Here is a 14630-nt window from a genome sequence, read left to right as displayed (position 1 = left end):
AAACTTGATTAGATCCTTGTTTTAAAAGAAGCTTAAAACAGACATTTGGGGCCATGTGGATATTTGACTCAGGCCTGGATTTTATTTCATTCCATTCCATTTTATTTATTTTTTTGCGGTACGCGGGCCTCTCACTGTTGTGGCCTCTCCCGTTGCAGAGCACAAGCTCCGGACGCGCAGGCTCAGCGGCCATGGCTCACGGGCCCAGCCGCTCTGCGGCATGTGGGATCTTCTCGGGCCGGGGCATGAACCCGTGTCCCCTGCATCGGCAGGCGGACTCTCAACCACTGCGCCACCAGGGAAGCCCCATTTTATTTTATTTATTGGCTGTGCCGTGCAACATGCAGGATCCCAGTCCCCCGACCAGGGATCTAACCCGTGACCCCTGAAGTGGAAGCGTGGAGTCCTAACCACTGGACTGTCAGGGAAGTCCCAGGCCTGGATTTTAGGTGATATTAGGTAATTAGGGGAAGGTGGTATCATGGCTCCTACTTTTGGAAACATCTGCTGAAGTATTGAGGGCTGGAGTGTGACAGTCAGTGTCTTCAACCTACTCTCAAATGATGGAGGAGGGTGTCTGCATGCAGAGAAAGCAAATATGACATGATGTTAATAGTTGTTGAGTTTAGAGGAAAGGTGTACTGGGTGGTCCCTGGACTATGTTTTTTTAAATTTTTTATACATCAGGTTCTTATTAGTTATCTATTTTATACATATTAGTGTGTGGGCTATGTTTTTAACGTTTTGTGTGTATAGGAGAGAAATAAAAAGCGCCCCCAGTCTGTCGTGTGGAGGACGGAGTTGAGGCAGCAGGAGTGGACGTAGGGAGCTAGTTAGGACTGACAGTGGCCTAGGCCAGCTGGACACGTGGAGCCCGAGGAAGTGGACAGATTTGTGCTACACTTTGGATGTAGAAGCAGCAGTTTATTACAGCGCAGCCTCATCCACCGGGCTGTAAGCTCCCGAGGGACAGGGGTTTGTGTTATTTATATCATATCCCCAGCACCTGACACGTAGTAAGGACCCACAAATGGTTGTTGAAGTCAACTGAACTGCTAACCAGTATTTAAAGTAAAAACTAAAGGATAGAAGTAATCCAAAAGGGAAAGTGCTTTATTTTTATTGTATCGATATTTTACTCCCCACCCACATGTCTAGGGTGTAAACCTTGTTTCCGTCTAAAAAGTAAGGAGGCCACTGGCAATGAAACTGAAACCATGTTGACAACAATAAATCAAACAAACAAAAACCGAGGAGCCCCAAAGAAACTTTTAGAGGTGATGGTGTGTCTGTTGCCTTGGCTGTGGTGATGGTTTCACGGGTGTTTGCACAGGTCCAAACTCATCAAATTGTATACATTAAATGTGCAGGTTTTTTTTTTTTTTTTTTGGTATATCAGTTATACTTCAAGAAAGCTGTATTAAGAAGAAAAAAACTGAAACCATGGGACAATTAGATTTGAAAGTCATAAAATTGTACAAGAAAAAGAGCTGACCACACCTAGGGAAAGAGCTGGCAGGTCACGAGGACAGGGCTCTAAACTATGTCATTCACCGGATTTCTGTTGCGCTCTTACTCTGTGAGGACCCTGCCTTGTGGAGGAGTGTTGCAGTGGAGGCCAGCGTACCTCTAGGAGTGGAGGCTCAGGAACACAGTGGTTCTGTGTTGGGGATGCGAAGAGGGGATGTGGGGTGGGAGTTCGTCATGCAAAGAGCATTCTGCCACGTGAAGATGTGGTTCTTCTCTCTTCTTGGTTGTTATGAACGTTGCCTTGGAAGATGTTGAAGACGGATAGACAGAGCTGCAGGACACCCCACAGAGCCCCACTGACCGACACTGCCCATTCAGCTGGTACGGCTGCTCGATTATTTACCAACTCAAACTCCCACTACATGGGTACATTTCCCCCCCTACTTTTGCTTGAGAGACATTGTCAAAATGCATTATGGAAAGAAAATGAGCTACAGTTGGGAGGGGGTTATGTATATGTAGTCAAAAAATAACTTGACACAAGTAAGAATAAACACATCATATAAATGGTCTTTAAAATTTTTTTTTAATTTATTTTTTTTACACTGCAGGTTCTTATTAGTCATCCATTTTATACACATCAGTGTGTACATGTCAATCCCAATCACCCAATTCATCACACCACCATCCCCACCCCCCCGCAGCTTTCCTCCCCCTTGGTGTCCATACGTTTGTTCTCTACATCTGTGTCTCTATTTCTGCCCTGCAAACCGGTTCATCTGTACCATTTTTCTAGGTTCCAAATATATGCATTAATATACAATATTTGTTTTTCTCTTTCTGACTTACGTCGCTCTGTATGACAGTCTCTGGATCCATCCACGACTCTACAAGTGACCCAATTTCATTCCTTTTTATGGCTGAGTAATATTCCATTGTATATGTGGACCACATCTTTATCCATTTGTCTGTTGATGGGCATTTAGGTTGCTTCCATGTCCTGGCTATTGTAAATAGTGCTGCAATGAACATTTGGGTGCATGTGTCTTTTTTTTTTTTTTTTTTTTTTGCGGTATGCAGGCCTCTCACTGTTGTGGCCTCTCCCGTTGCAGAGCACAGGCTCCGGACGCGCAGGCTCAGTGGCCATGGCTCACAGGCCCAGCCGCTCCGCGGCATGTGGGATCTTCCCAGACCGGGGCACGAACCCGCGTCCCCTGCATCGGCAGGCGGACACTCAACCACTGCGCCACCAGGGAAGCCCGCATGTGTCTTTTTGAATTATGGTTTTCTCTGGGTTTATGCCCAGTAGTGGGATTGCTGGGTCATATGGTAACTCTATTTTTAGTTTTTTAAGGAACCCCATACTGTTCTCCATAGTGGCTGTACCAGTTTACATTCCCACCAACAGTGCAAGAGGGTTCCCTTTTCTCCACACCCTCTCCAGCATTTGTTTGCACATTTTCTGATGATGCCCATTCTAACTGGTGTGAGGCGATACCTCATTGTAGTTTTGATTTGCATTTCTCTAATAATTAGTGATGTTGAGCAGCTTTTCATGGGCTTCTTGGCCATCTATATGTCTTCTTTGGAGAAATGTCTATTTAGGTCTTCTGCCCATTTTTGGATTGGGTTGTTTTGTTTTTTTTTAAATATTGAGCTGCATGAGCTGTTTATATATTTTGGAGATTAATCCTTAGTCCGTTGATTTGTTTGCAAATATTTTCTCCCATTCTAAGGGTTGTCTTTTCATCTTGTTTATGGTATCCTTTGCTTTGCAAAAGCTTTGAAGTTTCATTAGGTCCCATTTGTTTATTTTTGTTTTTATTTCCATTACTCTAGGAGGTGGATCAAAAAAGATCTTGCTGTGATTTATGTCAAAGAGTGTTCTTCCTATGTTTTCCTCTAAGAGTTTTTATAGTGTCCGGTCTTACATTTAGGTCTCTAATCCATTTTGAGTTTATTTTTGTGTATGGTGTTAGGGAGTGTTCTAATTTCATTCTTTTACATGTAGCTGTCCAGTTTTCCCAGCACCACTTACTGAAGAGGCTGTCTTTTCTCCATTGTATATCCTTGCCTCCTTTGTGATAGATTAGTTGACCATAGGTGCGTGGGTTTACCTCTGGGCTTTCTCTCTTGTTCCACTGATCTATGTTTCTGTTTTTGTGCCAGTACCATATTGTCTTGATTACCGTAGCTTTGTAGTGCAGTCTGAAGTCAGGGAGTCTGATTCCTACAGCTCCGTTTTTTCCCCTCAAGACTGCTTTGGCTATTTGGGGTCTTTTGTGTCTCCATACAAATTTTAAGATTTTTTGTTCTAGTTCTGTAAAAAATGCCATTGGTAATTTGATAGGGATTGCATTGAATCTGTAGATTGCTTTGGGTAGTATAGTCATTTTCACAATATTGATTCTTCCAATCCAAGAACATGGTATATCTCTCCATCTGTTGGTATCATCTTTAATTTCTTTCATCAGTGTCTTATAGTTTTCTGCATACAGGTCTTTTGTCTCCCTAGGTAGGTTTATTCCTAGGTATTTTATTCTTTTTGCTGCAGTGGTAAATGGGAGTGTTTCCTTAATTTCTCTTTCAGATTTTTCATCATTAGTGTATAGGAATGCAAGAGATTTCTGTGCATTAATTTTGTATCCTGCAACTTTACCAAATTCATTGATTAGCTCTAGTAGTTTTCTGGTGGCACCTTTAGGATTCTCTGTGTAGAGTATCATGTCATCTGCAAACAGACAGATTTACTTCTTCTTTTGCCATTTGTATTCCTTTTATTTCTTTTTGTTCTCTGATTGCTGTGGCTAGGACTTCCAAAACTATGTTGAATAATAGTGGGGAGAGTGAACATACTTGTCTTGTTCCTGATCTTAGAGGAAATGCTTTCAGTGTTTCTCCATTGAGAGTGATGTTTGCTGCGGGTTTGTCGTATATGGCCTTTATTATGTTGAGGTAAGTTCCCTCTATGCCCACTTTCTAGAGAGTTTTTTTTTTTTATCATAAATGGGTGTTGAATTTTGTCAAAATCTTTTTCTGCCTCTATTGAGATGATCATATGGTTTTTATCCTTCAATTTGTTAATATGGTGTATCACATTGATTGGTTTGCGTGTATTGAAGAATACTTGCATCCCTGGGATAAATCCCACTTGATCATGGTGTATGATCCTTTTAATGTGCTGTTGGATTCTGTTTGCTAGTATTTTGTTGAGGATTTTTGCATCTATATTCATCAGTGATATTGGTCTGTAATTTTCTTCTTTTGTCGTGTCTTTGTCTGGTTTTGGTATCAGCATGATGGTGGCCTCATAGAATGAGTTTGGGAGTGTTCCTTCCTCTGCAATTTTTTGGACGAGTTTGAAGGATGGGTGTTAGCTCTTCTCTAAATGTTTGATAGAATTCACCTGTGAAGCCATCTGGTCCTGGACTTTTGTTTGTTGGAAGATTTTTAATCACAGTTTCAATCTCATTACTTGTGATTGGTCTGTTCATATTTTCTATTTCTTCCTGGTTCACTCTTGGAAGGTTACACCTTTCTAAGAATTTGTCCATTTCTTCCAGGTTGTCCATTTTATTGGCATAGAGTCGCTTGCAGTAGTCTCTTAGGATGCTTTGTATTTCTGCGGTGTCTGTTGTAACTTCTCCTTTTTCATTTCTAATTTTATTGATTTGCGTCCTCTCCCTCTTCTTTTTGATGAGTCTGGCTAATGGTTTATCAATTTTGTTTATCTTCTCAAAGAACCAGCTTTTAGTTTTGTTGATCTTTGCTATTGTTTTGTTTCTATTTCATTTATTTCTGCTCTGATCTTTATGATTTCTTTCCTTCTGCTAACTTTGGGTTTTGTTTGTTCTTCTTTCTCTAGTTCCTTTAGGTGTAAGGTTAGGTTGTTTATTTGAGATTTTTCTTGTTTCTTGAGGTAAGCTCGTATAGCTATAAACTTCCCTCTTAGAACTGCTTTTGCTGCATCCCTTAGGTTTTGGATCATTGTGTTTTCATTGTCATTTGTCTCTAGATATTTTTTGATTTCCTCTTTGATTTCTTCAGTGATCTCTTGGTTATTTAGTAACGTATTGTTTCGCCTCCATGTGTTTGTGTTTTTTACGTTTTCTTCCCTGTAATTCATTTCTAATCTCATAGTGTTGTGGCCAGAAAAGATGCTTAATATGATTTCAATGTACTTAAATTTACTGAGGCTTGATTTGTGACCCAAGATGTGATCTATCCTGGAGAATGTTCCGTGCGCACTTGAGAAGAAAGTGTAAGCTGCTGTTTTTGGATGGAATGTCGTATAAATATGAATTAAATCTATCAGGTCTATTGTGTCATTTAAAGCTTCTGTTTCCTTATTTATTTTCATTTTGGATGATCTGTCCCTTGGTGTAAATGAGGTGTTAAAGTCCCCCACTATTATTGTGTTACTGTCGATTTCCTCTTTTATAGCTGTTAGAAGTTGCCTTATGTATTGAGGTGCTCATATGTTGCATGCATATATATTTATAATTGTTATATCTTCTTCTTGGATTGATCCGTTGATCATTATATAGTGTCCTTCCTTGTCTCTTGTAACATTCTTTATTTTAATGTCTATTTTATCTGATATGAGTATTGCTACTCAAGCTTTCTTTTGATTTCCATTTGCCTGGAATATCTTTTTCCATCTCCTCACTTTCAGGGGAAAAGATATGTGTCCCTAGGTCTGAAGTGGGTCTCTTGTATACAGCATATATATGGGTCTTGTTTTTGTATCCATTCAGGAAGCCTGTGTCTTTTGGTTGGAGCATTTAATCCATTCACGTTTAAGGTAATTATCGATATGTATGTTCCTATGACCATTTTCTTAATTGTTTTGGGTTTGTTTTTGTAGGTCCTTTTCTTCTCGTTTGTTTCCCACTTAGAGAAGTTCCTTTAGCATTTGTTGTAGAACTGGTTTAGTGGTGCTGAATTCTCTTAGCTTTTGCTTGTCTGTAAAGCTTTTGATTTCTCCATCAAATCTGAATGAGATCCTTGCCGGGTAGAGTAATCTTGGTTGTAGGTTCTTCCCTTTCATCACTTTAAGTGTATCAGGCCACTCCCTTCTGGCTTGTAGAGTTTCTGCTGAGAAATCAGCTGTTAACCTTATGGGAGTTCCCTTGTATGTGATTTGTCGTTTTTCCCTTGATGCTTTCAATACTTTTTCTTTGTCTTTAATTTTTGCCAATTTGATTACTATGTGTCTCGGCATGTTTCTCCTTGGGTTTATCCTGTATGGGACTCGCTGTGCTTCCTGGACTTGGGTGGCTATTTCCTTTCCCATGGTAGGGAAGTTTTCAACTATAATCTCTTCAAATATATTCTCAGGTCCTTTCTCTCTCTCTTCTCCTTCTGGGACCCCTATAATGTGAATGTTGTTGTGTTTAGTGTTGTCCCAGAGGTATCTTAGGCTGTCTTCATTTCATTCTTTTTTCTTTATTCTGTTCCGCAGTAGTGAATTCCACCTTTCTGTCTTCCAGGTCACTTATCCGTTCTTCTGCCTCAGTTATTCTGTGATTGATTCCTTCTAGTGTAGTTTTCATTTCAGTTATTGTATTGTTCATCTCTGTTTGTTTGTTCTTTAATTCTTCTAGGTCTTTGTTAAACATTTCTTGCATCTTCTCGATCTTTGCCTCCATTGTTTTTCCAAGGTCCTGGATCATCTTCACTATCATTATTCTGAATTCTTTTTCTGGAAGGTTGCCTATCTCCACTTCATTTAGGTGTTTTTCTCGGGTTTTATCTTGTTCCTTCATGTGGTACATAGCCCTCTGCCTTTTCATCTTGTCTATCTTTCTGTGAATGTGGTTTTTGTTCCACAGGCTGAAGGATTGTAGTTCTTCTTGCTTCTGCTGTCTGCCGTCTGGTCCAATTCTTTTTATTAGTCTTTTCAAAGAACCACCTCTTGGCCTGGTTATACTTCTCTGCCTTAATAGTTCTCTGATGCTTTTAAATAGATGATTTTAAAAATTTTGTCCCCTAGTTTCCTTGTCCTTAGTGGGAGTAGGGTTTGTCTGAAATTGCCTAGTTCACCTGCTAGTGTTGGAAGGTCTCCTGCAGAGGCAGGGCGTGGCTGTGGCTCATCGTGGGTACAAGGACACTGGCAGCAGAAGCTCCGGGAAGCACTCTTTGGCATGAGCCCTCCCAGAGTCTGCCATTAGCCCCACCATATATAAATGGTCTTAACTCACCAATTAAAGGGAGATTTTCAGATTGGGTCACAAGGCAAAACCCAACTCTGTGCTGTATCTGAGACACACGTAATACAAAGTGAGTGAGAAAGGTTACAATTCAACTGTTGAGAATGTATATCAGGAAAATGCAAACAAAAATAAAAGCAGCAGTCACAATCTTAGTATCAGACAAGATAGAATCCGGGCCACAAAACGTTAAGCCAAGCAGAAGGGGCATTTTGTAACTGAAGGTACAATTCTCAAACAAGATGAAATGGTCAGAAATAACTTCATCAAATAACAGCCCTAGCTTTCCCAAAGCAGAGCTGAGAGGTTTAACCCAGCTCTCAGTCCCAGACAGATCAGACCTAAAGAGCACGGTAAGGTGCATTTTATGAACGTGTGTGTATGTGGATGGATGGATAGATAGATAGATAATGTTATTGATGTAATATATAGGTAATACATTCTATATTGATACTAAAAAATGCACTTTCTTTCCAATGCCCATGGAACATTCATGAAAAGGGACCGTATATTGTGGCACAAAGAAAATCTTCATAGGGACTTCCCTGGTGGTCCAGGGGTTAAGACTCTGCACTTCCACTGCATGGGGCACGGGTTCGATCCCTGGTCAGGGAACTAAAATCCCCCATGCTGTGCGACACAGCCAGAAAACAAACAAGACAAAAAAATTTCCTCAGAGGCTCTAGATAATGGAAATATGCGAGACACAGACTCTTAAACACTGTGCTCGCTATGTTCAAGGAGAAAAGTTGCATAGCTTGACAATTTTGACAGGAAGCTAGAAACTATTTATAAAAAGTGACATAGCATACTTTAGAAAGAGATATAAATTCCAGTCCTGAAAACTACAAAATTCCAGAACTGAATAGTTAACATTAAGGGTTCAGCAGTAGAATGGAAACAGCTAAAAAGAGAACTAGTAAAATAAATCAGATGAAACTATCCAGAATAAAGCAATGAGAGGAAAAAAAAAAAAAGAAAATAGAAGAGAGGATGTGGTGAGAACACCAGGAAGAGAGAAGAAAAACGGGCAATATTTTGAGATAATGACCGAGCAGTTTCCAAAACTTGCAAGCCATTAGTCCACACGTTCAGTATCCAACTACTTCCAAGCAGATTAAATGAAAAGAAATTCTACTGTTAAACCAAGCCAGGATAATAACAAACACCATAAACAACACATGGTGCAGCCGTAAACTGGAGCCAGTCGGGGAACTTGGAGGCTGAAGGTCATCAGAAGAAGCACCTGTCAAGAGGGAGGAGATGTGGGGATATATGTGTATGTATAGCTGATTCACTTTGTTATACAGCAGAAACGCACCATCGTAAAGCAATAATACTCCAATAAAGATGTTAAAAAAAAAAAAAAAGCACCTGTCTCCCGAGCTCTTTGCATCCCATGGAGAGTTGTGTTAGCCCCGGGCCCGGATGGCCACAGTATAGGTAGTGCCCCAGGAGAGGGACCTTGCTCCCTGTCATTCTCTGTATTTATAGGGGAATTGGAAGGGGACAGGGAGTCCCTGGCCAATCCTGCAGCCATGGCAGATTTCAGGCTGTGGGGGAATGGCTTTGCTGGTGAAAAGACCATCCGGATCCCGGACATCTTTCACCAGGGGAACGTGTGCTTCCAAGACTTTCAGAACTGGTCTTAGCCAGTCTTTTGGGCCCTTCCTGCTGAGCATCCTATGGGGAGATCACTCGACAGGATCCCCAGGGGCATCCTGTAACAAGTGATTGTCTCCTTACACACCCAGACATGGCACGCTGAAACCACAGAGAGCCAAAGACAGAAAATCTTAACAACAGCCAGAGGGAAAAAGACACTTACCTCCAAGGGAGCAAACATTAAGTCAACTGACTTCTCAACAGTGAGAATGAAAAGCAGAAGACATGATGTCCAGATCTGTAATCTGCTGACAGAAAGTACCTGCCAACCTTGAATTCTATACCCAACCACAAATCCACTAGGAATGAAGGCGAAAAAAAAAAAAAAGACATTTTCAGATAAACTGAAACTGAGAGATTTACAGCAATAGAAGATCCACTGTACGAGAAATTCTAGGGTGTTTTCCAGGCAGAAGAAAATGATCCAAAATGGAAGATCAGAGATGCAGGCACGGATGAAGAGTAATGAAAATGGTACATCTGGGAGTCAATTTAAACAAGAGCTGACTGTTCAAAACAACAATTACTGTATCTATATCTTTGGCAGTATGCGTATTTATGTAGAATTAAAATAACGTGGCAATAATTCCCTCTAAAGTGAGAGAACCCCTTGGGGGGGAAGGGTGGGAGGCCACCAAAGCACCCTCAGGAGTTGTCAGTCCACTCAGCCTGTTCCTCATGGTGCTGCTTCACGTTTCCTTTTTCTGACCCAAGGCCTCACCCCCAATGAACTCCCACCTGGTTTTGGATTTAGGGCAGGTGCCTGCCCCCCAACTGGAGTGTACCCCGTTTGTGGGTGTGTTGGGTTCCCTCTTTTCCTGGGCAGAGTCAGTCACAAGTGTGTTGCAAGGCTTTCATTTCTAGTGCTCCACTCAAACCTCTTTTACATGTTTTTCCCCTGAATAGTACACGTTCATTGCTGAAGATTTGAAAAATACAGAAAAGCACCCAGATTAAATTTCCTGTAATTGCCCTGCACAGAGAGAGTCACTTACAGACTTGGTGGGCAGGTCTCTTTCTATTTATGTATGTATCGTTTTTCTTTAAAAAGAGGGGGGATTGTGCTATACACAGTAGTGTAACCTGCTAATGCATTGCACACCTTTTTCCATGTCATGAATGCTCTTCTAAAACAGGATCTGAATAACTGCACAGTTTTGTCATATGGATATATCGTGCTTCATTTAGCTAATCTCCTTCTGTCCATGTTTCCTTTGTCTCTTTTGGCCCTAAATATTGCTGTAACTGGTGACCATCCTGACACACACGTGATTCTTTTCTGAGGATAAATTACTGGGAGTGCATTTGCCGTTCAGAGGCTACGTTCATTTTAAGGCTTTGGAGACAAGAAGCCAAATTGCTTTCCCAGCTGCGTAATCTTTGATTAGTCTGCGACGATGCCACACTTTTCTCTGAATTAAAAAAATTTGCCCTCTAGACGGTCCCTTTCAATAGGCTTTCCTCTAAGACCTCTTGTCAGGGGTATAGTAAGTTCTCAGCAGACGAGTTTCTTCTTGCCTCAGCTAACACAGCCTGATCTGTTGTGGCCATATAAGGTCTCAGTGACTCATACCCTCTCTGGACTGGTCAGAATTTGGGTTTAGGAGCCCATAAACAGAATAATCCAAAGTAAAAGTGGCTTAAACAACATGGAATCATGGGGCTTCCCTGGTGGCACAGTAGTTGAGAGTCCGCCGGCCGATGCAGGGGACGCGGGTTCGTGCCCCGGTCCGGGAGGATCCCACGTGCCGCGGAGCAGCTGGGCCCGTGAGCCATGGCCGCTGAGCCTGCGCATCCGGAGCCTGTGCTCCGCAACGGGAGAGGCCACAGCAGTGATAGGTCCGCGTACCACACACACACACACACACAAATGGAATTATGTTTCTCTCCTATAGATATTTGTCTGTGAGAAGTCCAGAGATGGACTGGCCAGGCTGGAATGGCATCTCCGCCCAGTCCTGCCAGCTCCATTGTCCTGGGATGTGGCTTTCATCCTCATGATCCAAAATGACTGCTCAAGTGCCAGCCACTATCTGCCCATTCCAGGCAGCAGGAAGAAGACAGGTGCGCCCCTTCCTTTTAAGGAGATTTTCTAGAAATAACACACGTCACTTCTGCTTACATCTTACCAGCCAGAACTTACTTAGTCGCATGGCTACAGCTAGCTAAAAGGAAGGAGGGAAATGTGGTGGAAAAGTGCCTGGATAAAAACTGAAGTCCTATTATTGCAGGTCAGAGTGGCTATTAGGAGACAACTGTACTACTTGGTGTGATGGGCTGAATTGTGTCCCCTGAAAATTCACACGTCGAGTCCTAACCCCTAGCACCTCAGAATGTGACTGTATTTGGAGAAAGTGTCTTTAATGATGTAATTAAGATAAACTAAGGTCATGAGGGTGGGCCCTAATCAAATATGACCACTGTCCTTTAAGAAAAGAGGATTAGGACCCAGACGTGCATAGAAGGAGGAACATGCGAGGACACAGGGAGAAGACGGCCGTCTGCACACCAGGTAGAGAGGCCTCAGAAGGAACCAGCCTGCTCACACCGTGATCTGGGACTTCCAGCCTCCAGGACTGAGAAGATAAATTCTTGTTATTTGAGCCCCCCATTCTGTGGAACTTTGTTAGTGCAGCCCTAGCGAACTAATACACTTACCTGTTGCTGTGTAACCAATCGCATGGTGGCTTAACAACACAGGATCTCACAGTTAATGCAGATCAGGAATCTGGGCACAGCTTAACTAGGTCCTTCACTCCCTGGTCTCTCAAAAGCCTGCGCTTAAGTACCTCCTGCCTCTCACTTGAAAGCTCAACTGGGCAGGGATCCACCTCCAAGCTCATGTGGTGTTGGCAGGATTCAGTTCTCCCTGGGCTGTTGGCCGAGTGGGCCTCCCAACATGGCAGCCTGGCTTCAAGAACGCGTGTGCGAGCCAAGAAGGTGCAGACAGCCAGCAGGACAGAAGGCTCAGTCTTTTGTTACTTAATCCCAGGAGTGCCACCTTTGCCTATTAGAATGTTAGAAGTGTCAGTGAAAATTCAATTAACAATCAAGTTAAGAAGAAAATAGAGAATTTTATTCAAGCCAAAATGAGGATTATAAGCCAGAAGGCAGGCTCTCAGAAGCTCTGAGAGCTGTTCTGCCTGGTAGAAGTCCAAGACACAATCATATATATATATATATATATATTTTTTTTTTTTTTTTTTTTTTTTTGCGGTACGCGGGCCTCTCACTGTTGTGGCCTCTCCCACCGCGGAGCACAGGCTCCGGACGCGCAGGCTCAGTGGCCATGGCTCAGGGGCCCAGCTGCTCCGCGGCATGTGGGATCTTCCCGGACCGGGGCACGAACCCATGTCCCCTGCATCGGCAGGCGGACTCCCAACCACTGTGCCACCAGGGAAGCCCAATCATATATATTTTTGAGACAGAGACTCATACATCAAAATGACATACTGACATTTTACAGAGAGTTCACCAAAGATACATAGTCCAGGTAAACTCTTACAAAGTGCACAGTCAGTAAGGCCCCCTCCAGAGTTGGGAAAGAATGCTAACCTTGTAAGAAGTTCCATTGCTAGGTCAGAAGAAAGGAAAAGTTGATCTTTACGGTCCCGCAGGCGTTCCCATCTTGGAGGAGGTCTGGTTAATGGGTAACGCAGATGCACACTGCACATTAGGGAGGGAGGGGGCCCAAACGACATAGAGAACTTTCTGTTCAAACCTTTTTGTCTTGCTGTAAAATGTAAACCTTAATCAGAAGCCAGCCTCCAGTGACAGCCCACTCTCAAGGGGAGGGGACTATACAAGGTGGTGATCTCAGGAGGGGATCACTAGGTCATCCGAGAAGTCTGCCAACCACAGTCCCTGACAGCCTGGAGCCCCGTCATTGTGGCCTGTCCTGTGAGGGCTGGCACACGGCTTGGCCTGTGGACAAGGGCCTTTATTAAATCAGGGAACTGGGACCTCAAGGCTTGTGGCAAGTTTCTCTGAGGTCCTTCCCCTGGAGCGGGGGCGGTTGCTGTCCCCTTGGGGACAAGGCTTCCTGTGGCGATGCTGGGTTCACCTGACTGCTTTGGGACAACAGGGTCTGAAATTAGGCGGAGACGTGGCTTGTGGCCTAGAACAGGTCGCTGCCCTGAGTGGGCTCTGGAGGCTTCATGCTGCTTGCCCCAGGCGGCTTCTCTGAGGGCCACCCACTCCCTGCGGGCAAGCGGACGCTGCCCCTCTGCTTGCTCACTGCCGCCCCTCCGGGTGGCGAGGCTCTGGAGCCCGGGACCCTCCCACGCCGGCCGGCCTCGCTCAAGGCGGGGCACACCCTTGGGCCGGGCAGTCATGCCGGCGGGGCAGTCTCTGGGGTCAAAGCTGCTTCTCGCTGCACCAGCCACGGCCTCTCCGGGCAGCAGGCACCGACCAGGCAGGTTTTTACCACCCGTCCCTGCCCCAGGCCCTCCGCCAAGTTCCTCAGCTCCTCCTCGGGCTGCAGACTGGCTCTCCAGGGCTCCGCTCCTCTCTGGGGGCCACACCTGGGCTCCCGCCCTGAGGGTCCTCTGGCTCCGCGCGGGACGACCCAATTCCCCCTTCCTCCTCTGCAAGGCTGTCCCGTGAGCCCTCCCTCCGCCCGGGCCGCTGGGTGAGCAAGCACCCCCGCAGGGTCTCCGGCTCCGAGTCCACGGCCGGCCCTCCCTGCCACCCGCCGGGCGTCGGCCGGGGTCTCCTCGACTAGGGGCTTCTTCCCGAGGGAGCATGACGCTCATGACCGCCCCGCCCCTCCTCGCCGCGCCCTTAGTCCGCGCCCTGGAGGAGCGCTGGGGTCTCCGTCGTCGCGGCGGTCCTAGAAGGCGAGACGGCGGGCGCGGGAGACTGGCTGGCGCCGCGCCCGGCCAATGGCGTTGGCCGCCGCCTCTGGCTGTCAATCTCGCCAGCCTGGCCCCGCCCCACGACGGAGCGTCGCGGGACGCAGGGCCGCGGGGGCTGCCGGGACGGACCCAAGATGGCCGAGCGCTTCGGTTCCGCTCCTGCCCGTGTCCCCGAGCCTCATTCATTGCCGCGCTGGTGAGCGGAACCGCGAGCAGGTCCGAGGGTTCCGGGGGCTGTTCCCGCGGGGCGGGAGGCCGCCATGGCGACCCTGGAAAAGCTGATGAAGGCCTTCGAGTCCCTCAAGTCCTTCCAGCAGCAGCAGCAGCAACAGCAGCAGCCGCCGCCGCCGCCGCCTCAGCCCCCTCAGCCGCCGCCGCAGGCGCAGCCGCCGCCTCAGCCGCAGTCGCCGCCGCCCCCGCCGCCGCC

The 14630-nt window shown here is 45.3% G+C and overlaps 1 protein-coding gene across 2 annotated transcripts in view; it reads left to right on the top strand.

Annotated features, from left to right (window-relative positions):
- Window positions 1-14341: 14341 nt before the first annotated feature.
- Window positions 14342-14630, top strand: part of HTT (huntingtin) — a 136487-nt gene continuing 136198 nt past the window's right edge. The window contains exon 1 of one of the 2 annotated variants that reach the window (XM_029234592.1): window positions 14342-14627. In XM_029234592.1, coding sequence (XP_029090425.1) covers window positions 14464-14627 — 164 coding nt within the window. In that variant the 5' untranslated portion in view covers window positions 14342-14463. The remainder of the gene's footprint in view (window positions 14628-14630) is intronic. The other variant, XM_029234585.1, reaches the window with a different exon arrangement.

Source organism: Monodon monoceros, unplaced genomic scaffold (genome assembly GCF_005190385.1).
Source record: "Monodon monoceros isolate NGI ecotype Baffin Bay Population unplaced genomic scaffold, NGI_Narwhal_1 Super_Scaffold_20, whole genome shotgun sequence".
Lineage (NCBI taxonomy): Eukaryota > Metazoa > Chordata > Mammalia > Artiodactyla > Monodontidae > Monodon > Monodon monoceros.
The sequence above is the reverse complement of the archived record's forward strand: the minus strand, read 5'-3'. Positions and strand labels throughout refer to the sequence as shown.